At 32.6% G+C, this 26,667-nt stretch overlaps 1 protein-coding gene across 3 annotated transcripts in view; it reads right to left on the reverse strand.

The window, feature by feature from the left end:
* The window catches only part of LOC132706109 (protein O-mannosyl-transferase TMTC1-like), a 464,920-nt gene that overhangs the window by 22,068 nt on the left and 416,185 nt on the right, over nt 1-26,667 (reverse strand). For all 3 annotated transcript variants that reach the window (XM_060677221.1, XM_060677222.1, XM_060677223.1), the window contains 3 exons: nt 21,684-21,873; nt 10,182-10,303; nt 4,196-4,360 (listed from right to left, as the gene is read on the reverse strand). In XM_060677221.1, the coding sequence (XP_060533204.1) occupies nt 4,196-4,360; nt 10,182-10,303; nt 21,684-21,873 (477 nt within the window). The remainder of the gene's footprint in view (nt 1-4,195; nt 4,361-10,181; nt 10,304-21,683; nt 21,874-26,667) is intronic.

Below are 26,667 nucleotides of genomic sequence, written 5' to 3' on the forward strand. Positions count from 1 at the left end.
GTTTGTAAATATTACATTTGATAAAGACATGTAAATATGAAAATCTAAACTTTTAGATCTTATTTATCATGTTATATGGATTTTCATCAAGTAAAAGCCACCTCAGTTCAATTATTATTAGTTTCTAATTCACTGGTAAAACCTATGTTATGGTGTATAGCGTTTAAATATCTAAGAAAATCTACTAGGAATTCTTGACCATGAGGCTAAATAACAAATGTGTCATCGACGTAGGGTTTCCATAATTTTTATTTTAGATGGAAGGTGTCTAGAGCTTTCTTCTCAAAGGCAAAGGTTATGAGAAAAACATGATCTAGACAAGCGTTTTTTAATTAAGGTGAGAAGGTTTGGTTCCAGATTCTCTATTTTTAATATATCTGAAATGATGTTAAGAGTTTCAGGAATAGGGAATTTAGTAAAGAGGGACTAAACTAAACTAAACTAAACTAACCAGAATATCTTGTGGATCTAATGTAATGCTTTTTAATTGTTCAATGAAGTGAAAGGAATTAAGTACGAAACTATCAGTTTTCCCTGTAAAGCATTTTAATAAGGAAGCCAGATATTTTGCTAGAGAATATTTTGGAGAACCAATGGTGTTGACAATAGGTCGAACAGGTAATCCTGGTTTGTGTACCTATAGGGAGTCCGTAGAGACGAGGAATTTTAGAACATATTTAGGTACAGAGTAAAATGTGAGCCTGTTTTAGTTAAGCTCTGAAGAATCCAACAGGGATGATTAGAGAAACAATAGCAAGTTCGATTCAACAACAACCTCTGCAGAAGTTTTCTAAATAGAATTACAGTAGCCTAAAAATTAACAAGTAATAACTTGTTTTGAACATAATTCCGTTAAAGAGGATACGCAATACATTAAATATAGGAAAAAAGAAAATCATTGTTTCTGAGTGACCAACATTTAACCAAAGTAATGCCATATCTTTAACCTGCCTTTATATCGCACATCGCGAATACAAAATTCGACATCATCGAGCAATCGACGCCCCCGCAATTGAACTTTCCCAATTAAAAAAGGATCGGAATTGCTTATAATTCAAGAGACTTCGTCGTAATTACTTCCGGCGACAGCGGCGACGGATCCAGACCCGTTAATGATATAGTTAGCGGCGGACCAAGGAATTTTTATGCCCGGGCTTCTTCGCTAGTCGCGAAATAAATTCTAAATTCCAATAAAGCTCCTTGTTAACGGCAGTTTAAAAAGTTCCAAAGGGAAAAATGCAGTTAGCGGGTTTCGCTTATAGAATTTCCATATAAATAGTTTTATAGCCTCCCAGGCAGTTACCGGTTTTCCTATGCAATTGAAATAAACGTCCTACTCGACTTGGTTTATTTAAAATGAGGTTTAAACTTGAACGTAGGGCGTCCATTTAATTATCCGCTTTGCTATCTTAATAATTTTTCCTACTCTGCTGCTTGTTTCGAAGGCTACGTCATTTTCTGCACACTTTCACAAGAATATAAGTGGTTTTTGTTGCATTTTTTGTCTGTTTTGTACAAAACTTGAGTTTTTGTGCAATAATAGATAATTTATTGCATTTTATTGTCAAATGAAGACTACGTGAGGCACGGGTTTACTAGTTCATTAGATTACGATAGGGACGACTCAGGTATAGTCTGTTTCAAACTTCATCGTGTTGGCTTTTGCTCGCAATTATGGAAATTACCTGCCGACGGCATAATAATTTTTATTTTTGTTTATTTAGGTGGGTGTAATCTTGTTAAAATAGAATAGAACTATATTAACCATTCAGATAAATTACAAAAACAACAAATGGTACGTCAAGAGTGTGGCAATTGCAATGGTTGTTGCAGTGGAAAAAATATATAAAATATACATTAATAAAGTACAAACAAATTGCACTAAATTATACAAAATAGTTCTAGATAATAGATAAGATGTGAATAATACATAAGGTGGAAAGTAAACATATAGATAACAAAATATCATCGGTGTCATAAAAGGGATTCTCTATAAAGAAAATTTTTGATTTTCTGCTTAAATTGTCTGGTTGGTGGATTTTTAAGGCTGCTCGGGAGAACATTGCATAATTTAACATTGATCTTATTAGTTCGCGAGGACATCAGTCTGGGTAGGAAGATCGAGTCAGCTGGCCTGGTGTTATATATTTACTAGTTAGTGTGCGATAAGAATCAGCATTATACAGAATAATCTCCAAATCTGCGAAGATGGGTCTGCAGTGTTCACGAGGACCAGCGCCGCTAAGTGGCCGCATGGCCTTCTTTTGCAAAGGAAAAGCTTTTTCGGAGTATCTTACCCCACCCCACAACACAACACCGTAAGACAACACACTGTGCAGCAGACCGAAGTAGGCCGTTCTTAAGGCCAACATTGTTAGACAGTGGCTGAGATGTCTTAACAGGAACGAAGGCCGGGACAGTGTGGCGCAGACTTCGTCGGTCTGGCCGGTCCATGATAGAGTTCTGTCAATTACAAATCCCAGTAGAGTAATATTGTCTTCATGAAAAAAGTCTACTTTGCTACAAGAGAACGTAAGTTCTTGAGTTTTTTGTTGGTTAAGGACTAGGTTGTTTGCAGAGAACCACCGTTGAAGGACCCTCACAGTCTCATAAACGTTTTCAGTAAGCATTTATGATTCCTAGCCGTTGAGAGAACGGCAGTGTCATCCGCGAACAGGGTCACATTTGCATTGGGTATGGACAGCGGCACATCATCATATCCCCGGACCACCCTGCTCACAAAGTCTGTGAGCGCATAGGTTGTGGATTTCTTTTCACGAAACCCGAACTGAGAGTCGCTCAGAAGTTTGTCGTTTTCACAAAATCCTGAAAGGCGGGTTTTTAAGACTTTCTCGATCACTTGACCAAAACTAGGGATGATTACAATGGGCCTAAAGTTATTTGTAGTGTGCTTGTCTCCTTTTTTATAAACAGGAATTATTTTAGATAGTTTCAGCTGAGATGGAAATTCACCACTTGAGAACTCTGCATTTGTTAAAACCGTAATAATAATAATGATGATAATAATAATAATAATATTCATTTATACCAAAAAATATATAATTTAACAACTTATTGCAATGTAAACATGAAATTAATATTAATACAAAAAACACTTATATTCAAGGTATACTAAGTTAAAGACTTGACGGCCATCCTTGGCAAATTAATTTAACTATGTTTCTCATGTATCTATCTATCTAAAAAAAGAAACGATTTTATATAAGAGTAACATCACGTCAAGTGGATCCCCCATTTACCACTAGAACATAAAAAATTAATCTATATATATTTTTTATAAGTACTTATCATGGAAAATTGATCTCTCTAACGATTTTTTAAAATTTTGATTTTAACAAAAAAAAATTTTATAATGTAAATTTGAAGCACTTTTTATAAAAAAAATTATTAAAAATCAACCGTAAGAGATAAATTTATGAAATTTTCAGCATCTATGGTCAAAAGTCTATACTTTAAGAATATATTAACGACGTAAAATTATTTGTTTATTTCGTATTGTCAACTAACTTTTAAGTTAACAAATGGCATTTAAACTGATTTCTTGGTAAAAAAAAAATCATGTTTTTTTATAGGTCACATGCTTTACACATTTAAGTTTAAGATTTTGGAAGAAAATTTCACTGCGCCGCGCTGCTGAGCATCTCGAACTACATTGAAGGTGTTATCAGTCATAATTTGAAAATAATAATACAAAATATTTTTATTTTTTTTAACAATGTTATAAAGAATACTATCATTTTTTCATTATTTTTACCATGGTCTTGTTCTCTATTTTTTGGATTTTTTGTTGTATATGTAAACGCTATACGATATACAATAAATTTCTTATCTGCATGAAAAAAGCAGTAATTAATTTGGGCTTACAATCGTTAAAAAAAAATCTTTCAGACTTCCCTACTTTGATAATCGAATGAAGTATATACTGTATATTTTGCAAGTGCAGGCTTAGAGCAAAATAAAGATATCAAATACATAATAATTATTAATAGTTTAGCTTTTGCGATTTTCTTATTCTTACCAATACCTAAATTTAAACGAAATTCTCGTAGTCTTGAAATAGGGACGGTGGAAATTCCTAATACCATACGTACGAAACAAAGAGCTTTCTCTAGATGCGACGCTTCGAATAAAGGCTTAACAAAATGCAAGTAATAGCGAACGAACGCGAACTTACCTTAACAGGGATTCCCTGGATTTCCAGTCTTTGTTCCTGATAACCGTCCTTAAACAGCTGCTAACTAGCAGCAAAGTAATAAAGCACACGATAGTTTGACGGTGTTTAATGGACGCGTTCCAGGTTATCTGGATGCCGTGCACGATCAGCAGGATACAACCTAAGCTGGAACGAAAACAAGGGATGTTAGTTGACGTTTGTTTGCAGCGAGCACTCTGGTGCGAAATTTGAGAATAAAGGAAACAACCCTTTTTACCTTAGAGATGATTAATGTATTAACAATGTATAATCAATAATTAATTACAAAAAGATGTTCACGGTGTAATCCTGGACTAAGGAAGAGGAGTTGGAAGATATTCAGCGGGTTCAAATATGAGTCCAATAACTTAAGGAAATTCAATGCATAGACGATATAGGCTAATATCACAGATGCTTGAAGACCATAAGTTGCCATATTAAGAATGTAAAAGACTTTTCCAGAACACCAAAAGCACTCACTACTCAAAATGGTACCTCAAGAATTTTCAAATATTACGAAACTCCTGACAAAACAGTTACCCCTTTTAAATTAGAAACAATGGTCTATGGTGAAATCCAGTTGTAAAAACTGAGCCGTTCATTTTGAAAGCGACTTAAGTCCATTTATCTTTAATTTGAAGTACTTAAGGTTTTTCATTTTTATAATATTAAAAATATACGTAAGATGTATGGTTGACTTGCAATCTTAAATCGCACTTAAGGGATTTAATTTTATACATCCTATTAAAAAGTCGCTATTATTAAGTGTATAATATTACCTTGCTTACTTTAAAAGGACTTAAGAGCTTAAGTCAGTTACATATAGATTAAAAAATAGAAAAAAAAAATTACATTTTTAGAAAATACAATTAAATTTGGTAACAAATTATTCGTTAACATTCTCAGAATGCGGGAGTGATTTGAAGTAGTTATGGTGTTCCGGAGGCATATACCGCATAGGTCCATATATAACGATGGCAATACAATGTTCTCAAATTTTTTAGGTCATCCCCAACGTGGCAATAAATCAAGAATTTTAAATTCTGCGTTCTCATCCATGGTTGTTTTGTATAAAATTTTGTATGGTTCATTTCTTAAAAGTCGCATCCGGCATATTTGAAGCCATTTTATTTTTTCTCCGTTCCAAGAGTCTTGTTGATATAAAATCCTCTTGTTTCATTTCATTTAGTATGAAATTATTAACTTTTCGGCAATTTTTAATTATATTTTAATAATCTTGTGGCACATACAATAACTGATTTATTTTTAACATTTCTTTAAAAAAAAAAAAATTGTGGTCTATGATTTCCACATCCTTTCCCATCGATAGAATTTTTAACCACATTAAAGACATTTTGATGTGTCTGTTTTCTCTTCCACACATGTCACTACATGCAATGATGTGTTTTTCGTCTTTCAGGGTTTTTAGTTGTCTCAAGAGGCATGAAGCCATTTCTTGGGAACTTTTAGAAACTTTTCTTTCATCCCAAACGTACATGTATACATTATCGTTGTGGAAATTGTGTATGCCTAAATTTAAAATATACATGTTACATTTATAGTAAGCTACTGAAGTAGTAAATTTTGGCAATGGTAACGTTTTCTGCAAATCGAATGAAAAGCCAAAATAATGCGATGGATTACTTGAGACTCCCTCTTAATCTTGTTTTAACTCATTTCTAGCCGATTCTGCTAGCTTCAAATGAATATCATGTTCTTCCATAAGTTTTTTCTGTTCTTCATTGTTTCGTGTTAATGTTTAATAGATCACATCTTTAACATGTGTCTTTGCGTGGTTGGTGAAAATGTAGATTAAAATCCTTTTTGAATATTTTTCTATAAGTCCATTCATTAACTGCTTTTAAATTATTTTCTTCACAGTGAAGCTCATAAATATTAAAGATTTTTTTTTATAGTCAGTGCAGGATGAAGATATTTTCTGTCATTATTATGGTCTCTAGTATAATGGGATTCAAATTTCGGGAAACTGTTAATATGGTTCTGAACAATCATATTTGCTTCATCACATATTTTTCTCGAAGCGCGATCCAAGCAAACGCCCACGTAAATCGTTGCCAACGTTTTTAGATTTTGATAAACGTTTCAATCGTCCTTCGCTTATTTGAAAAGTATCTAAAAAGAATTTTTTACAAACAGCAACTTTGCCTGTTTTACAATTTAACCAATATGTAAAACTCTTATTTCTACATCAACCTTTTCCGTTTTTCTGACGTCTTCTTTTTACAACTCTGCGTCCGGTCGCTTCGTACAGGATATTTTGCTTATTAAGCCCATCCTACCCAAGATATTCTGTAAGTTGCTGTTATCAGTGGTCTTTCCAACCTTTGCATTGAAATCGCCTAGGATGATTAAGGGTTCCTTTTTGGTATGGCGAAACTAATTGCTCTATTTCCTGGTAAATATCCTCTACTTGTTGGCCGTCTGCGTCAGAGATGCCTGTTAGTAGCCTTTGCACGGACAGTAACTCTAACAATGCAGTCGTTGATTATTTGGTAGCTCTCCACGTATTTCGCCGTTCGTTTATTGATCACGAAAATCTGATGGTCATTAGTTGTGAAATCTTCCTTACCTCTCCAGTTTGTTTCTGTCAAACCACATATATCTATTTCAGGACAATAGGAGGCCCCTTACCCTTATCAGCTCCTCCACCCGTAGCTGTTGGCTGACAAGGGGAAATTATTTATACCGGTAATCATTCGGTCGACATATTGCGAATACCAACTACTAAAACAGTCCCCAAAAAATCATTATACAGAAATTATGCAGAATCAAGTGTCAAATCGAAATCAACATTCAAAAGTTTAAAAATTGCTGCCAGCTTCATACAATGATAAGAAAATAATAGAAAAAGATACAAAATGTTTCTTAAAAGATAGTCCCAATTTAATCTGCCAAAGGAAAAGTAACAGTAGCTATGAACAAAAAAATTTATAGTGACCCCACATTTTCACTTGATGGTAAAGAAATTGAAAGCTAAAGATGGTCTAGATGATCTTACCACTTACAACAGTGTTTGCCTCAAATATTATGGTTTTCTTAAGTTACACAAAGAAGATCTTGTGCCGGATATCTTAGTTCTTTTACAGCATTTAGCAATTTAGGATTTAAGATACTGAAAATGCCAAAAATTTTCAGTTTGTTTCAAAACGTGGTAATGTAGATTATCCATGTGTGGGACGTTATTCCCATTTTTGAGAATTTTTAAACTTTGGGTACTCAGTCGGAAGGCATATAAAACGCTTACTGTACCTACCACGTTTGGATACTTATGTATTATACAACATTGTTTGTTCTCTCCTCCGAGTGACGAACAAACCTTTTCCACAGCTTATCTAGCTTTTCCGAAACTAGTTAACTCCACCGAACTAAGCTAGAAGACAAACAACGCTGAAAGGCGCCTAACTTCGATGGGATTTGCGCCAAAATTCAAAACGAGAGAAGACACGCACCCACCGATTTCTCCATTTGACGAAATTACCGATGCGGAAATACATTTACAGTCGGCGAAAATTGATGAAAAGGCGTAATTCAGGAACTAGAAGAGAAAGTTAAATGCAAAAGTGGCTTTAAAACTTAGATAGATCTTTATTATTACCTGACCTATTTCAGTCTTGTTTCATATTTTCGTTGCTTATAAAAAAAGATACTCTTGTCGTTTATTTACCACACTTGTTGCATAGTATAAATATAAATGTCAACTCATGACTGATTACCACGGGAAGAACGCTTCTTCAATCAAAGCTTTAGACCTACAGGTCGTTCCATTCAAAATGAGTTTCTAATCAAAGTTGAATTTTTTTGTTCGCTAATTTCAGAGAATTCTGTTTATCTGGAAACCCATACAAGATACGAAAAAAAGTTTCGCACAGAAGTTACTTGGACTCTCCTGAAGATTTAAAATATTATAATTTAGTTGATACAGGGTGTCGCAAAAGTGCCCCCTCCCCCTCCGACATCAACTTTGTTATTTTAAATGAAACACTCTAAATATTTCGGTATTTTTGGAGTCCTTGGTTGAATTAAATGTCACTTTTTTAAAAAATTCCTATTCGAATTTTTCATAGTTTAGGCAGAAAATGAGGTTATGTGTCTTTTTTCATATTTTGATTGCCCCATATAAACTTGTGTTGTGACGCTACTGATCCAGATATTGCAACGAAAATTTAACCACGGTCTAATCCGTTTGACAGATGCGCCTCAGCTTATACAGGGTGTCCCAAATAGGAGGTGCCGTTTTTTCGAATTCAATTAACGAAATCTTAAGATTTTCAAATTATTTTTATTCAGATGTCAATTCTGGGACAAAAAATTTGGTAAGTTTGTAATTTATCTTATATTCAAATTTTACTTTTTCGAGGTTTAAGAAAACACCGAAATCAATTATTCTAAAGCTGCCCACTTGTTGGGAATATTAGGTATTTTTTAAATAGCAAAGACATGATGATATGAAATAAAGCAAAATCATAGCAGAAGAACAAAGCAAGAGCAAAAATTCCGATATGCGAAGAACAGATCAACAACAGATGCCATCTTTATAATTCGCCAGTTAGTGGAAAAGTCAATAGAATACAACAACCCTGTCTTCATGTGTTTCGTGGACCTAACAAAAGCGTTTGATAAAATACAACTGAATGACATAGTATACTTACTTAAAGAAAAAATGTATCTCCTAAAAAAATAAGAATCAAAAGACAACTCAATTAGAACTGCTCCGCTAAAATAAAAGCTGAGCGTAAGGTATCTGAAGAAATAAAGGTAAACACAGGAATAAGACAAGGAGACAGCTTGAAACCTGATTATGGAGAAAATGATAGAAAAAGGAAAAAGATTAATAGGATAGGAAACACAAACATCACGATTCTATGTTACACGGACGATGCGGTACTGGTATCTAATAGCGAAGACAGCCTACAGAGAATATTACACATATTTAATAAAACCGCAAAAGAATACAATATGGCAATATCAACAGAGAAAACTGAATGTCTAACAGTATCTAAGGAACCAATAAGATGTAAGCTGGAGATAGAAGGGTCAATCATAAAGCAAGTAATGTTAACAAGATACTTAGGAGTAGATGTAACAAGCCGCTGAGATATTTACCAAGAGACGATGTACCAAGTAAGGAAAGCAGCAGTCACAGCAGGTGCAATAAGAGATATAGTGTGGAGAAATAAACATCTAGGAATAGAAACGAAAACAAGAAACTATATAACATGTATATGACCAATGCTTACGTATGCCATAGAAACCAGAGCCGATACAAAGAAAATAAAAGAAGCGCTAAAAACAACTGAAATGAAACCATTAAGATGCATAATAGGAAAGACTAGACGAGACCATGTAAGAAACGAAGATATCTGGCAACAATGTAATATTCAAGATATAGTAACAAATTGGAATCAACACGTAGCGAGAATGGAAGAGCATAGATTAGCAAAGATCACAAGAGATGGAAAACCCGAGGGAAAAAGATCAAGAGGAAGACCACAAAAAAGATGACAAGATAGCAAGATAGTCATTAGAATCACAAATAAGATTAAATATTACTCAGTAAACACAAGTCATTGGACTTAACGTAGGAACAAGAAGAAGAAACAAATAACTAAAAAAAAAGGATGGACATCCTATTATTTAATGCAAGAATCTTGTGTCTAATTTTTTCATTACAGTTATCAACTGTGTAGCAATTTCGCGATTTATACACACAATCCTTTAAAGTGCCCCACAAAAAAAAGTCCATGGGTGTAAAATCGGGACTCCGCGGTGGCCACGCAATCTCACCATTTTTACCAATTATATTTTGAAAATTTACTCTTAAAAATTTTATCACCTGATGACCACAATGATAGGGCACGCTATCTTGCTGAAACTAATGTACTCCGGCAAGTTGTCGCCCAGGTTGTTTGCTTCTGGCATTATTGTATATATCACAGTGTGAACTTACCTCGGTATATACAATACTCTTTCGGCAACTACGAAACCTACGGTCAGGAGGAGATTGGACGCTGGCAAAAACGGGAGAATTAGTAGCAGTACTCCCAGCACTAGCGTCGGTTGCTTCAAAGTCTGCAACACAAAATACGATGGATATGTTAGTCTCTGCCGTCATTGTACAAACATCAAGAGCAATTTTTGGTAAATATTTGGGCGGGAATTGTTGGAAATTACTTCATTTTACCATTTTTAATGCGATGAAGGCTAAATTATCGCCGGATTTTAGGAGATGCTTTGCCAATTGCTAGAAGAAGTCTCAAATTTAATTTAATCACTTTAGTGTTACAGCAAGAGCGTATTTAAATAACACATTTAATAACCGATTGGTATAGGACCGCCCTAGATACCCAGGTTTAGTTTGGACTTTTTCTTATGAGGGAATCTTAAAAGTTTATCGCACACCAATTAACACTGCAGAAGAGCTGAAGCATCGTATAAGAGCTGTCTGCGATTTAATAAGAAACACGGGGGGTATAGTTTAAAGAATGCGCGGCAATATGGTGAAGATGCCCTCCAATGTGTAGAACATTATCAACAACTTTTCTACTTTCTATGTCCTACTTTTTTTCAAAAACGTTGATAATTAATAATAGTAGGTACTGTTTTTTTTTTAAATAAGAATCGTTTATTATTTATCTTGTTGTTAGGATGTCTTGTTGTTAGGATGTTATATGGATCTGAGTGGTGACGGATTAAAACAAATTAAGAGATCAAATCTGCTCATAAATGAATGCAAATGTCATTTTTTAAAGGAAATCAGCGGCGTGCCACTATGTACAGATAATATTTTCGTTAATTATGTACTGGTTACATCGAGAACATTTTTTTGTAAAAAACAAAATATCTATCTAAAACAAAATATCTAGTTTTCAGTTAGCAACTAGTTTCCTTCAGAAAAAAAGTCTGTTCTCTTTATAATAATAATAAATAGCCTTTATTATGACAAAAAAAAACAATATTCAATATTAATATTTTTCAACGAGAAGTAAACAGATAGCTCAAAATCGGCGCAGTCTAGCTTTAAATAGCTACTCTACTGAACCGCTAAAGAACTATTTATATAATTAATAAATTGCGCACTACTTATTGAAATAAAAAATGGATGAATAACAAATAAAATATGAAAAATACCTGCAACTAAACTCTACTACACACTATAGAAAATGCAATTGAAGATAAAGAATTTGATAACATAATTAGCAATACATTATTAGAAAAACTGTATTTGTAACAAATGATCTTTGTACCTTTTTTTAAATGAATATAAATTTAAGTTACTGAATTCCAGTGACAAAGAATTATAAACACGAATTGCGTTGAATGTGAAAGATCTACGAAACGAGGCACTCTGATGATCTTACACTCACAGAATGGATAGTACTCCTAGGAGTAAGCCGCTCTCTCAGCAAAGTGGGCGAATCGAGGTTATGGATACTTTTCATAACGAATACGTTGAAATGAAAAGCTCTTCTTTGTTCCATTTTAAGCCAATTAAGTTGATGATATGCAGCAGATACATGGTCATATTTTCGAAGACCCATAATAAAACGAACACAAGCATTCTGCAACCTTTGAATACGGCACTTACACTTGTTATCAATAAAAAAACCATACATTACATCATAATAGTTAAAATGTGAGAGAACAAGTGACTCAGATAATTGTTTCCTTAGTCTAAAGTTTAAAATATGTCTGTTACTACATAAGATTTTTGGAGATAAATATGCCTTTTGAAATATTTTTTAAAGTAGTTTAACTTGATTTTTATTTCCAAATATCATTAAATGCGATGCTTCAAATTATGGGCACGAAAAAGTTCAATAATCCTGTTAAGATCTTGATTTATAAATACCTCTGCATCCATGCTACTATTAAAACCAAAACAGCAATACATTGAGCAGAAATGTTAATCAAGAAAAAAAACGGCCCCAAAATGGAACCTTGCGGCATCCCAATTTCTTTCGAATATCTGCTATCACAGTATATTTTCTAATATCGATAGAGGAAAAATCATAGAAATTCAGCTTGGAAATCAATGGTTCACCGTATCGAATGCCTTCGAAAAATCCAAAAGTATTAAGGCACTCATTAGTTTTTTGTCAGTGGCTCGGACAATACCATCAATGACACTTATACTATTCTATTATCCATTATATAGGTATACATTTGATTATAAAGAACTTTTTCGTACATTTTTGATAGTGCCCATAATATAATTATTATTATTATTATGTAATGGTTTTCCAAGTGACGTTTTCCAGAATTTTGGAAAATAGTTTACTTCTACGGAAGAATTAATAACGAGAGAGACATACTTATCAATGAAAGGACTGCAGTATTTAAGCATAAGTCACTTGTATAATTTTAATGAAATAAGATAACATCTAAACAAAAAAATAATCGATTCTTATTAAAAAAAAAGTACCTACTTTTAATAATATTACAATATATAAAACTGTCTATTAATAAATTAACAACATTTTTTTTTATTAAGTAGAACATAGAAACTTGTTGAAAGTGTTTCTTATTAAATCGCAGGAAGTTCTTATACGAACCTGCAGTTCTGCTACAGTGTTAATTGGAGTGCGATAAATCAGACTTTTAAGATGTTCTCGTGAAAAAAGTCCAAACTATTTAAATATGGGTACCAACGCAACCTACCGATTAAATGTTATGTTATTATATATTAGTATATTAGTATACCAAGTATAAGCAAATCAGTAGACGATGGAGAAAAAGTACTGTGCGTTTTTGTTGATTTGGCTAAGGCGGTTGATCATCACAAATTAATTGAAATCTTGAAGGCCGGTGTCAGGGGTGTTGCCCTAAATTGTTTAAATAGTTGCCTTACCGAAAGAACACAGAAAGTTGAAGTAGGCAATGTAGTTAGTGAAGAAGCAAATGTAGAGTTTGGCGTTCCCCAAGGGACAGTTTTGTGCTCGGTATTGTTTATACTTAATAATTTATTTAACATAAAATCTCTTGGAGAACTAATAAGCTTTGCGAACGACTCTTCCATAATCTACAGAGATAAATCCTGGCAAGCATTTAAAAACAAAGCCGAACATAACCTAGAGCAAATATTTAAATGGTCGAGTTATCTCTTTACCGTCAATTACGAAAAGACTAATTTTATGCCTTTTCGATGGATGTTATTCCGACTCTCTCCCAGACTTCCAAGAACTGAATATCAAAATAAATGCGAATCATTCTGTGTCCATAAAATATAAAACCGCAATCAAATATTTAGGGATTATACTTGATCCGCATTTAAAGTGGGTTGAGCACGTAAAATATACAAGTAACTGCTTAAGATCCTTAATCAGAAAATTTAAAGAATTGAAAACATATTTTGAAATGTCGTACTTGAGAACCTTATATTTCGCACTTGTTCAACCACATTTAAATTATGGAATAATAGTTTGGGGGAGAGTGCTCATCTCATCTTAGAACGCTAGAAATCTCTCAAACGTGGATATTAAAAATAGTTCATGGCAAGAAGAAACTATATCCAAGTAATAAGTTATTCCGAGACAGTGAAGTTCTAGATATTCGTCAACTTTTTGTGCAAAGTATAGCAATGCGACAATATAAGAAAAAAGATACGTCACAAACCATAAAACATAATCATAACACCAGGCACAAAGTAGTAACAGGTTACCTTCCTCAAACCGACACCTCACTAGGACAAAAATTCTTTTTGTACTTAAGCCCAAATATCCACATTGAGTTACCGATTGAAATCAAAAATATAAATTCTTTAACTTAAAAAAAAAATAAATTCTGGAATGTGTCAAACTATCCCCAACAATGATAAAAACACTTAACCAAGAAAACGTATCCAGAACTAGACTAAGCTGTACCTGATCATGACAAACCAATGGCTAATAAATTTAATACAACTACATTCCAAAACAAGCTTGTTATTACAACATAATTTTATTGCTCCCTCGATAAATTATTAAATTACGTCTCCTGTTTCATTTTCATTTTATTTTTCATTCAATTTGTTACCGTTCGATTTTTCATTATCCTTTTGACTTTTCCAATTTGTGTTGATTTTTCCATACTTAATTACATGTATAATTTAGGTAGTTATTCGTTATCTTTCATTAACACTTTTTACTTTCCATAATTATATAAGACCTATAAGTTGAATTCTCACCGACAAGAAGTATTTCTTTGGTGTTATTTTAGTCTATTTATCAAATAACCGTAATTATTTTACTCCCACTTCTACTAAATAATTTTTTCATTAATTTTTTTTAACTTTTATTTTTTTGTTGATGTATTTACGGGAAGTAGTATGATTAGCGTTATATTATAGTCGTGATATGGTGGCTAATATTGATTGATAAACAAACTTATTATTATTATATTATATATTATTAATGTGAGATTTAAATATTCTCTTACTGCAACAACAACATTCTCTGGACAACATCTGTTGCTAATTAAATATGGCAATATTGGCAAATCCTCTTCTAAAAATCGGTGATAATTATGGCCGTTTATCCTAAACTGCTTATTTAATTTCTGGAGTGTTTACAATCCGATGGGCCCTTTTCAAATGATTATATGTCCTTAGAGTACCTGTTTCAGACAGCTTTCTATGTACATTTCAAAATGTCCGCCTATCTGGTATGACTCTATTAGGAAAGCGCTCTTGATTTAATCGCCCAGTTTCCGGGCACTGCCATTATCCAAACCATAAATAAAAACGCATATCTGCCAACTTCTCATCAGTAAACTAGAGCATTCTATTATTTTTTTAAATAACAACGCTCGGATATTTTAAACTGTCAAATAACCGCCTTGACAACAGAATTGACAATTCTTACGGACAGCCTACTAAAATGATGGTGGTACACTCAATAATGCTTTTTGACACATAGTTCATGTGTGCTAAATTCTATTAAAATATCTAAAGCGATATTACAGTCACAGTATCTCTAAATGCTATTACAGATATTAAAAACATATATATATTTTTTTTAACTGCATCGTAAAAGTTCAGATGTTTGAGACATGTGTTGATGAAACAACGCTAAGACGCTAACATAACGTTTGACGTGGCAACGTCGATCGCCTCCCTTGATCACGCTTTATAGACGTGACTAGCCGCTGTGACGGCGCGTTTTCCAGACATGCGTATAGGTATTTAATATAATTAATATAATATTATTATTATTATTATTAATTATTATTATTAATATAATAATATTAAAGTTTCGTACATAAGTTTCTTGGACTCTTCTGAAGATTTCAAATATTATAATTTGCTCCATATAAAATTGTGTTGTGATGCTAGTGATCCAAGTATTGCAACAAAAATTTAACCATATTAATCAATCAGTTGAACACCCGGTTGCATGTTTTAAATCACATTAAATTGTGCATCTTCACAATATTTACAAGTTATGCATTTGCAATACGTTTAATGATCACCCAATATGTAAAAAATCCCACCGTACCGAATAGCCGGTGGCAAATAAAATAAATCAAATTAAATTTTTGAACTTTCTTAATCAAATCCGACTGCCCATCGGAAAAGCATGGCGCGGGCCGAACAATCCCGTAAAACTTTACTGAAAACATGTTTTAAACTTTATCGGCAAGATAAACAGGATCTTAACTCGCCCGCGATACCACTTCGGGGGAAGTTATAACGGAACCGGGCGTATTTCTCGGGCACGGAAGCAAAGGGGCCCCGAAAAGTTGCGACCGAAACGAAAATAAAACGAATCGAGTGAGCCGGGTGCTGCAATGAAAATTAAATTCGAGTGTAGTTACGCTGTACGTGTGGACTGCGGTTTCTCTCCTACGCACGTAAAAAATTGAAAACTTCAGTCAGTTTTGCACATTAAGAGTTGTTAGGATAAAAAATTATTTTAAAATATGCATATATTTAAATTTTGCCTAGATGCCGCAAAGTTTGTTTGGGCCATTTTAAGTCGGAAAATCTGTTTGTTTAAAGTGTGTGTTTAAAGTACTTAGAAGCCAACTGTACCAATTTTTATGTTTCAATACAGGTTGTTTGAAATATAATAATGATAATAATAATAATAAAAAGCCTATTTTATAACGAAAAAAAAAAACAATATGCAATATTATTATTTTTCCACGAAAAGTAAACAGATACCTCAAAAGCGGCCCAGTCTAGCTTTAAATAGCTGCTCTACTGAACCACTATAGAACTATTTATGTAATTAATAAATTGCGCACTATTTGTTGAAATAAAAGCGGATGAACAACAAATAAAATATGAAAAATACCTGCAAAATCGGAAGAACAACAAAACTCTACTACACACTATAGAAAATACAATTCAATCTCTTAGCAACAACATTATTGGGAAAATTGTATTTGTAACAAATGATCTTTGTACCTTTTTTTAAATGAATATAAATTTAAGCTACTGAATTCCTGTGACACAGAATTATAAACACGAATTACGTTAAATGTGATAGATCTACAAAACAAAGCACTCTGTGGCATCGTCAGTCAGTAATTGTATCTTTCATTTACAGAATGAATAATACCCCTAGGAGTAAGCCGCTCTCTCAGCAAAGTGGGTGAATCGAAATTATGGGTAATAGGATAATGGACGATATCCAGCAGATACATGGTCATATTTTCGAAGACCCATAATAAAACGAACACAAGCATTCTGCAACCTTTGAATACGGCACTTACACTCGTTATCCATAAAAAACCATACACTTCCTCATAGTAGTGAGAGAACAAGTGATTCACATAATTGTTTCCTTAGTGTAAAATTTAAAATATGCCTGTCACTATATAACATTTTTGGTGAGAAATATGCCTTTTAAAAGATATTTTTTAAATATTCACGAAATCTTAGATCACAATCTATGATCACCTCAATTTTTTTGCTGAATCGACCACGGAAAGTTTCATATTATCTAATATTATATTAATATCTTCTTTAAGTAGTTTAACTTTATTTTTATTTCCAAAATGCGATTTTGATGGGTTTAGCTTTAAATTATGGGCACGAGAAAGTTCACTAATCTTCTTAAGATCCTGATTTATAAATACCTATGCATCCGTGCTACTATTAAAATCAAAACAGCAATACAATTGAGTATCGTCGGCATATGAATGAACTTAGCAAAAATGTAAAGATTTTAAAATGTCAGAGGTGTTAATCACTCTTTGAAACTTGTCGGGGCATTATTTTTAGCTAATGGTTTTCCAAGTGACATTTTCCAGCTTTTTGGAAAATAGTTTACTTCTATGGAAGAATTAATAATGTGACATACTTATCAATGAAAGGACTGCAATATTTAACCATAAGTGGAGAGATTTCGTCAACCCCAGTAGCATTTGGTTTAATTTCATGAATATATTTATGAACATCAGCAAGATTTGTTAATTCAAAAGATTATTAAAACAATTGTCTTGATAATATTGTATTTTATCATTACAGTTTGATTTATTGAAATATTGTTTGCGCCCAGGTGAAGGCTGTATATCGTTGTAAAATCTTTGACTACAGGTTTGATTTTAATTTTTTTTTTGTTGGATAGATCTTTCTCTGTTTCTTATCTGAAGTGATTCATAACTGGGACTAATTTTTTTTTTACTGAATAGATCTTACTAAAGAGAAATTAAATGGGTGTCCTGGCAACTTTTAGAGATTTTTTCTAATTAAAACTGACAACACATTCGTGTTCAGGACTACCTAAAAATATCTAGACCAATGACCAAAGCTATTAATGTTTTATAAAGATAAATATTATAAACCTTGTAAATAACAGTTTTTTTGTATGTCATTTTAAGATCTTAAAAATTTTAATTATACAAATTTCAATAATAATGATAAATACGACTTTTTATTTTTTAATATTATCTGAAAACAACAGCATTAATAAATATTAGTATTAGAAAGATGTAAACAAAATTAAATTATAAATTAGCGAGTGAATTTTACTGTCGAATAAACGCTTCTCCATGGCAAACTTGGTTCTACAAAGGAAACAGTGTTCCGACGTTAATCAATTTTAATATTTCTGTTATTTTCATTATTAGATGAGAATTAAAAATCATTTTTAATTAAAAAAAATACAGCGTTTTATAGTCCTTTTAGTTCATATCTAATCATCGCCAATCATATTTAATTTGAATAAAATTAGTGTCTTTCTCTGAAATGTAGCCAACAAAAAATCGAGGCTTTATGGAAATTAGTTTAGTCAGGTTTTATGTAGTCCTGAATAAGAATTAGTAGACACTTTATTCTTAAATAAATCCCTAATATCCTTTCTCTATATTTGACATCCAAAAGTAGTCCCAGTTAGCCATGACAGGTTGATTTAGTAAGAAACATAACAAAAAAATATCTAAAGCGAACCAAGAGTCTCTGATAAGTGCATCATTAACATAGGGAGTTTTTTCTACGACCGTGAAAGTTTCGCGTGTGACTCCTGTCTTTAAAAAAGGCTACAGGCATTCTGCAGAAAATTATCGTCCAATAGCAATCACATCATGCTTTGCCGCTTGACCGATTACAGGTAGATCAATCCAAACAGCTATCCATTCATTTTTGGAGCATGCTATCAACTATATTGAGTCTGGAGAGCACCCTGCTGGGAGATTTTGTGATCTTAGCAGGGCGTTTGACTGTATGAACCGCGAAATTCTTTTGAATAGGATGGAACAATTCGGAATTCGTGGACTGGTTCAGATCGTTCTTAAGAAATCTTAGTCAGTATGTTGAAATAAAGCATGAGAGGGGCAAAATTAAAAAGTCTCAAGTCTAATCTGTAGATAGAGGCGTACCGCCTCACCTACCTAGTTTGGCTCAATCGGAGTTCGCTGACGACTGTTCAAGTTTAGTCTCCTCGGACTGTTATCAAACTCTTCAAACCAGAATTAATTTAGTTTAACAAAAATGAACTCTTTTTGAATGCCCAAAAAATAAATGTACTGTACTGTACTGTACTGTAGCGTGTATGTACCTATTAGAAATTTGTTTATGGGTATATAAAAATAAAAATACGTTACAAAAAACGGAGATTTCAAACGATCATAATACACATAACAAAGACTGTTTCTCAATAAAAAAAATAGACTAAAATTTTAAAGAAAATATGTTACGAACACCGGTATTAGAGTCTAGAATAGACTGTCCCCAGACTGTTCCTCCTAGAAAATTGTTTTTATAATTTAAACGAATATTTTACCTATTAATGTTTGTCATCACTGTATTGTTGTGCTTTGTCATATATTTTTGTTATATAAATTTTTAATGTAATTTTCTATCTCATTTGCATAATCTATATTGACCTACTCGACGAAATCCATAATACACTGATTATAGTCTAAATATGTGGAATAATAAAGATATTATTATTATTATTACTATTATTAAAGGGCAATCACATGCTGATAACAAGCAGCTCTACCATGTTTTTAACCCCTCTCGGTTGCTGCTTCAGTGCCAAAATATCAGCAGTGACGTTGAATGAATTGACAGAATTTCCAGAGATCACGGTTTGCGTTTAAACCCACAAAAATCTTCTGTAATATTTTTTGGTCGGCCGGAGGATGTTAAGCGTCTTGTATCTGAAGTAATCATAAAAATAAACAATATTAGTCTTCCACTTCAAAACGAGGCAAAAAATTTGGAATTACTTTTAGATACAAAACTTACAAAGGGCTATTGGCCGTTTAAAAGGGTTATATAGCAAGGCAACTCAAAATCTTAAAAAAACCTTATGCGATGCTCTTGGTCTCTCCGTGTTTAATCACTGTTATGTCGTATATGGGCCTTGTTTGACAGCAGCACAACGTATTGAAAAGATTCAAAAATGTTGCCTGAGGTTTAGTTACGGCATCCGTCGCGGAAGACCTATCAGAATTTAAAGCGAAAAAAAAATGAAAAAAAAAACATCGAGAAGTTACAGATCGCAAGAAGAATCAAGGACTGTGCATTGCTTTAAAAACTTGTGGTACTCACAGTACTGTAGCATCGACCTTAGCTAATAGTTTTTTCAATTGCAGAGGTAGGTTTAGGTTTTTCTTTCTGTTATATAATTGGGTGGGTACTTAACGAAATTGTAAATATTAATTAAAACCATGGTGCGATGTTATATGTACAGATAACTATGTGTTTTCTTGTAATTTTTCTTTGTCGAAATTATCTGAATAAAGTATATTATTATTATTATTATTATTATTATTATTATTATTTATTTTATTATTTTTATTTATTTTGAACACCCTGTAGAATGTAATTAAAATTTTGTGCAAATATGTGACCGTATTTTTTTTGCAAGTATGAAAATTAGTTTTTTTTAGAAAACATAAAATATTTCAAAAAACTATTAGGTTTTGGTATGTATTATTATAAATAAAACTAATTTCGAAACGGATTCAAAATAAAATTTAAAAATAGGTCTGTCCATTTAAAAAATATATATGTTTTATTCGTCACGCTTTTTTGAGCCACCCTGTAAATGAGATGATGAACTTTACTATATCGTTGACTTGCCGTGTGCTGTATTGTTACTAGACGGGAAGTTTTTCGATAACCCATAACTCCAGAAATTAAATTATATTCTTAAAAATTCTTAAAAATCATAAAAGCTGAACGGTTTTTTTCTTGCGGAAACACAAAAGTGAGGATACACGAAATTGGTCTTTAGGGTGTCTTCGTGACCCGAATAAAATTCCTAATTTATAATTATATAAAACCGGAACGTTTGCTATTTTAAAAGTTTTAACGACACGAGCGAAATTAAAATTTAAACGAGCAATTACGGGGGTGGTTTAATGCCGAACCAAGTTTTATAGCAGTCCAATTAAAAATATATTATATGTACGGTGGCGTTTTTCTCATTTCTCGTTGAATGTTGGACTAGTGATATACAAACCCTTAAGTGCGTTTTGTTGTCCTAGAGGTAACTTATCTAATTCAAAGATATCTCAATATCTTTATCCTAACCTAGAATATTAATAAAGTGACTCAAATATTGAACTGAGGTGGCTTTTACTTGATCAAAATCCATTTGTAAAAATAAATAAGAACTAAAAGTTCAGATTTTCACGAAATTATATATTATGACATGCCAATTGTTTCGACAACACCGTATCTTTATCACACTTGATCCTTATCCTGGGCGAAAGCTTGAAGCATAAGAATAAAGGCTAGTTGTGAAAAAGAGCACTTAAGATCTTTTATTGCTTAACTCTAACCTTTTAAGAAAAAGGGGTATCCCAGTGTTACGTGTTTGACTTGCCTTGTTAGCAGTGCCCCGTTACTGTCCGTTGACTTTGTTTATGTATATATATATATATATATATATATATATATATATATATATATATATATATATATATATATATATATATATATATATATATATATATATATATATATATATATATATATATATATGTAGATATTTAAGTGCTAAACGGTACTCACCTCAAAATCGCATACGCTCTTTACGACGAGCAGCATGAGCAAACCGAAAAAGAAGCACGTCGCTAGATTTCTGGTATCGCTGATGGACGTCACCAATGGTACGGATCCCATTTGCCAGTCGTGGGAGAGAGTGGCTGGGCATAGCAGCAGCCACCAGTTGAAAGCCGCCAAATAGCAAAACGTCAGGAATCTGAAAAATTATTTACTTTAAGGTAGACGCAAATCTTTCTGCAGTAAGAAGCGTTTGAAAAGGTAACTTAAATTTCTAAAATGTGTTTGGCTTAATGAACAAGTTCACACGAGTTCTATGAATTTTTCTCTCTCGACAACTAGAATAGTCATTATGTAGAGAATGAAATATCTGTTACCCAGTTCAGGACCGACGGCAATCAATCGATGGATTTTCTGTTGAGTGGTGTAAGTAAAATAAGTAAGGGGAACCTAATGGTGAAAAGCAGAATACTATCTATCGTCTTTTGCTGTATCACGGAGTTCTAGTTTTTACTAATCATGGTATTTTTATTGTGATGTGCTCTGTTTTGATTCGTAAAGTTTATTTACAGCTTTATTTATTTATTTATTTCTATAGCACTTATTTTTTATTTTATATAATTAATTTTTTATCATTGAATCTCAATAATTGAGGGGGCCATTTTTGGTCCATTTTAAAAAGAAAACTTTATGTGAATGTATGTCCTGAACGTCTAAACTTTTGAGATACAGGGTGCTCAAGTTATCAAAAATAAAATATAACACTACAATACCACACTACAATTTTCTTTACTTCTTATTTGAGTAACTGTCTATCTGTTTTATTCAAATACTTACAAAAATCGAAGTAAGAAACGAAGTACGTAAACTTTGAGGTGTCTTTTTGAAATCTGTATAATTATTTCTTATCATTGTAGTAGACTGTGTCTGTCAGAATTGTTAATTATGTGGTCATGGTGATCGTTTGACAGTTGTTTGACATCGGTTTTTCAAATTCAGTTCTTCGCGTCTTATTAATTTGGTGTTTAAAATATTGGGGCATAGTTATTTTAAGTGTTTATTATAAATTTCATTAAAATATCTAAAGTGGTAATTAAAATTTTATATTAAAAAGGATACCCCAGGATACTATTAGCTATAAACTGTTTTGGCCAACGTAAGACCCTACCAAGTTCTAGCCTTGAAGACAGTTTTTAAAAACTTTGGTAGAACTAAAAAAAACTGAAAAGGGAAAAAAACATTAATAATTAATTTGGCCCTAATAAATAAATAATAACTCTTAGATTAAATTACTATATTCAACCCGCATTCAGAGTAAATATAGATATAAAAACTAGAAAAGAATCATAAACAAATAATGGATAAAATCAAATGAAATGAATTTCATCTCTAGTAATTTCACTTTTAATCAGATTTTAAATAAGGAATGTGTTCAATTATTAAGCAATCCTATTATTTTTGGTGAAATTGTTGCAGAGGGATAAAGAAAACATCTCTGTACTACTATTAGAGAGTTTAACTGAAATAGTTTCATAGTTGTTATTTTTTAAGAATTTGTGTTGTTCGATAACACCTATCTCTTTTCTAAATAATATTGAAAATTCCTTCTAAAGATTTGTTTGTCAACCCATGCTAAAATTCTAGAAAATCTAAGTTTATTTGCGATCTATCATCAGAAAATACTTTTCGATTTTGCATAACACAGAAAGATTTAAAAGGCAAGTAAAGAAAGTACTGCTAGTACCTGATGATTAGTATTTAAAGAAAATGAGCATTATATCTCCCGTCAGTTCTTTTCCCAAAATTACAACATTTAATAATTTAAATTTTTAATTCATTGAGAAAAAAAATCTCCTCTGCGATATTATGCTTTTTAGTTTGTAAGTTAGGTAAGATTTAGGGGCTCGGACTTGCACAATTTAGTTGCCTCCCAGCTGCTTTTTGCATTATGTGATAAATATTGTTTTGTTTATGTTTATTGCTATTAATATTATTATTATTATCTCAAATGCTTATTAACAGTTACTCCAAGATATTTAAATATGATGTCAAAGCTACTCGAGTTACCTAGAAATTTTATCATGTAATGGTAATTTATTGCTAGAGCAAGTAAAAGGCATAGAAATAGTTTTTGTGAAGTTTATGCTAAGTTTGTAGTTGTTAATAGTATATTATGCAATAAGTGCGGTAAACGGCATTTGACTCACGAGTTTATTTGACACGAGCGGAGCGAGTGCTTAATAAATGAGTGACTTAAAAAGTTTAACGAACGTATTGCATACTATACTTTTTCTACGACCGTTATTTTTGCCTATATTTTCTCAAAACTAGACGAACAACATAACCGTCAGAAGTGACAAACGTCAAAATTCAAAGCGTGGGAAATATCTCCGAAAACATCCGTGCCCAAATCCGTGCGGTAGAAGCCCGGAAATATCCGAAGTGGCTCGGATTCATGGGAAACGAAACTGACATGGTAAAGTGACGCTTCCCGCACGCTAGAAAGGTGGGTAATTAGGTATTTTGTAGACGGGAGTAGAAAAACCATTTTCGGCATTCTATAAAAATAAATATTTCCAAGTATCACCCAAGGTAAATAATTCAATAAAAAACAACTTTTGCTAGATTGGCCAAACTTTTTTTTGTCAACAATAGTTTCTTCAAATTTTAATATACCACAATTTTTTATTGCACAATTTTCTGAATAAAGCCTATATATAGTTTTTATAGACGTTAAATGTTGCTTTTTTATTTAGGGACCCTCTCTAATAAATGCCACTAAGGCGAATTCATAAATCGTAAACTATAGTCGGCGAATGTTGGCATAGACGGATTGCAACTAGACGCGTGGAATATTAAACTCCTAGACATCTCGGGCATGTCCTTTTCGAGTTATTATGGTCCATTAGACAAATGGGGCGCAGATCCCGAACAAAAGTTCGGGCTTTTAGGGATAAAGATCCGGGAATGTACCATACGATGTTGCGCGACCTCCGTTAATAGCTCCCTTTTACCCTACGGGTGACTTCGTTGCTTTTCGTTAATGATCGAATCTTTAGAGCTTAATTGAAAACTTTTTGTCTTCGGATTATTTTATTTTATTTCTTCGGAAGACTATTTTATGAACAAGTTTTTGGTTTAGTAAAATTAAGTAGTAGAGAGATGAAACACAAAAAAAAAGTCATTTCCCAAAAACGGTATGAAATATCTTAATCCTTGACGACGTTTAAAAAATGCACTGGTGTATAATGATAATTAATTATAATCAGTTGTAAGTTTCTTTCACATGGTCACATGACATGTATGAACAGCTAACGCTTTTGTATTTAAGGGTTTCACATATTGTATAGGGTGTGCGAGATATTTTGTGCTACATTCAAAAAAGTAATAAGTGTGTCACATTCGCAGCTGTCGGCTTCAAATTTAGCGGAGAAGTAAATTCTAGGTCTAGTATTATTTTTCTTAATTCTAATTTTTTTGTGCTATTTTGGCTTTTAGAAAAAAAAATATTTCTCGAAAACTATTAACCCGATCGGCAGAATTCTTTAATCAAGGGAAGCGGAAGATCTGGTACTATAACTTTTGCTTCACGCATTTTTTCGATTATATACAGCATATTTCAAATGAAAATTAGTAAAAAATATGGCTAATTAGTCCAAACAGTGTTATAGGCCGTACCATGTAATGTATGGAAAAAAGTTTTAAAAAATCGAAGCAAATTTTTGACACTTAAACTCAGAAGCAAATGAAACCTACGTTTCAGATATTTTAAACAGACGGAACAATCATTCTTGGCCATCAGAAAATCGAAAATTTGTACGTGAAAAGCGATTTCAACATAGATTTTGGTTTCAACGTGTTCTGTTTGATGATGGATAATAAAATAGATTTTTAAACGAGGAAAAATATCTGGATATTATACGAACGGTAGTTACAGATTTTTTAGACAATTTGCCATTAGCGTTGCATCCAAGATGTTGGTACCAACTTGATGGAGCTCCGGCTCGTTGCACAAACAGAGTAAGCCAAAAACTTTCAATCATGTTTGAAAACTGATGGATAAGACGTCTAGGTCCATGGAATTGGCCACCACCTTCGCCAGATATTACACCGGTTGATGTCTATGTTTGAGGCGTTTTTAAAGAAAGTGTGTTATGTTACTTATAAGTAGTTAAAAACGATTTAAAACCGTTTATTAGTCTTTAACATTAGTTTTGTGTATAACAATCTCTATGAATATCAAAATATTGTGGGTATTTGAACACGCAAATAACGGAATATTAATTTTATTTATGTCAAAGACATACAAAAAACGTCACCATGGCCGGCCAGAGAACGCTGTGACTTAATTCGCTTTAATTGCAATATTTTTTGCTTATAACTCCAAAATACATTATAGTATTCAAAGTTAAGTGGTTTATAATGCAGCGGAATGGAATGCTATAAAACAATTATTATTAAACTGCTTGGGTAACTCTTTTATAATGCTGTCACTGCTAGTTGTATGTTGTATAACCGTCATAAAATAGGTACACAGGTCTGATAAAATTTGATTTTTGATTTTTAATCATTTAGTAGGGCAATTTTTGTTAAAAAAACAAAACAGTCGCATTAAAAGGCGTAACAAAAACAAGCAGTCCTTAAAACAACGCCGGAATTTCATTTTGCCGGTTGGGAAGGAAGCAGAATAATAGTATATTATGCAACAAGTGCAGTGAACGGTATTTGACTCCCGAGTTTATTTGGCACGAGCGAAGCGAGATAAAGAGCTTTTCTACTCCCGTCTGTAAAATACCTAAGTACACAACGATCTAGCGTGCGAGAAGCGTCACTATCCCACGTCAGTGTCCGAGCCACTTCGGACATTTCCGGATGTTTTCGGAGATATTTCCCACGTCTTGAATTTGACATTTGTCAATTCTGATGGCTATAGCAGTGAATGTATGCGAGTTGCTTTGAGAAAATGTAGCCAAAAACTAACGGTCGTCGTAGA

Source organism: Cylas formicarius, unplaced genomic scaffold, assembly GCF_029955315.1.
Source record: "Cylas formicarius isolate icCylForm1 unplaced genomic scaffold, icCylForm1.1 PGA_scaffold_8__14_contigs__length_24414737, whole genome shotgun sequence".
Lineage (NCBI taxonomy): Eukaryota > Metazoa > Arthropoda > Insecta > Coleoptera > Brentidae > Cylas > Cylas formicarius.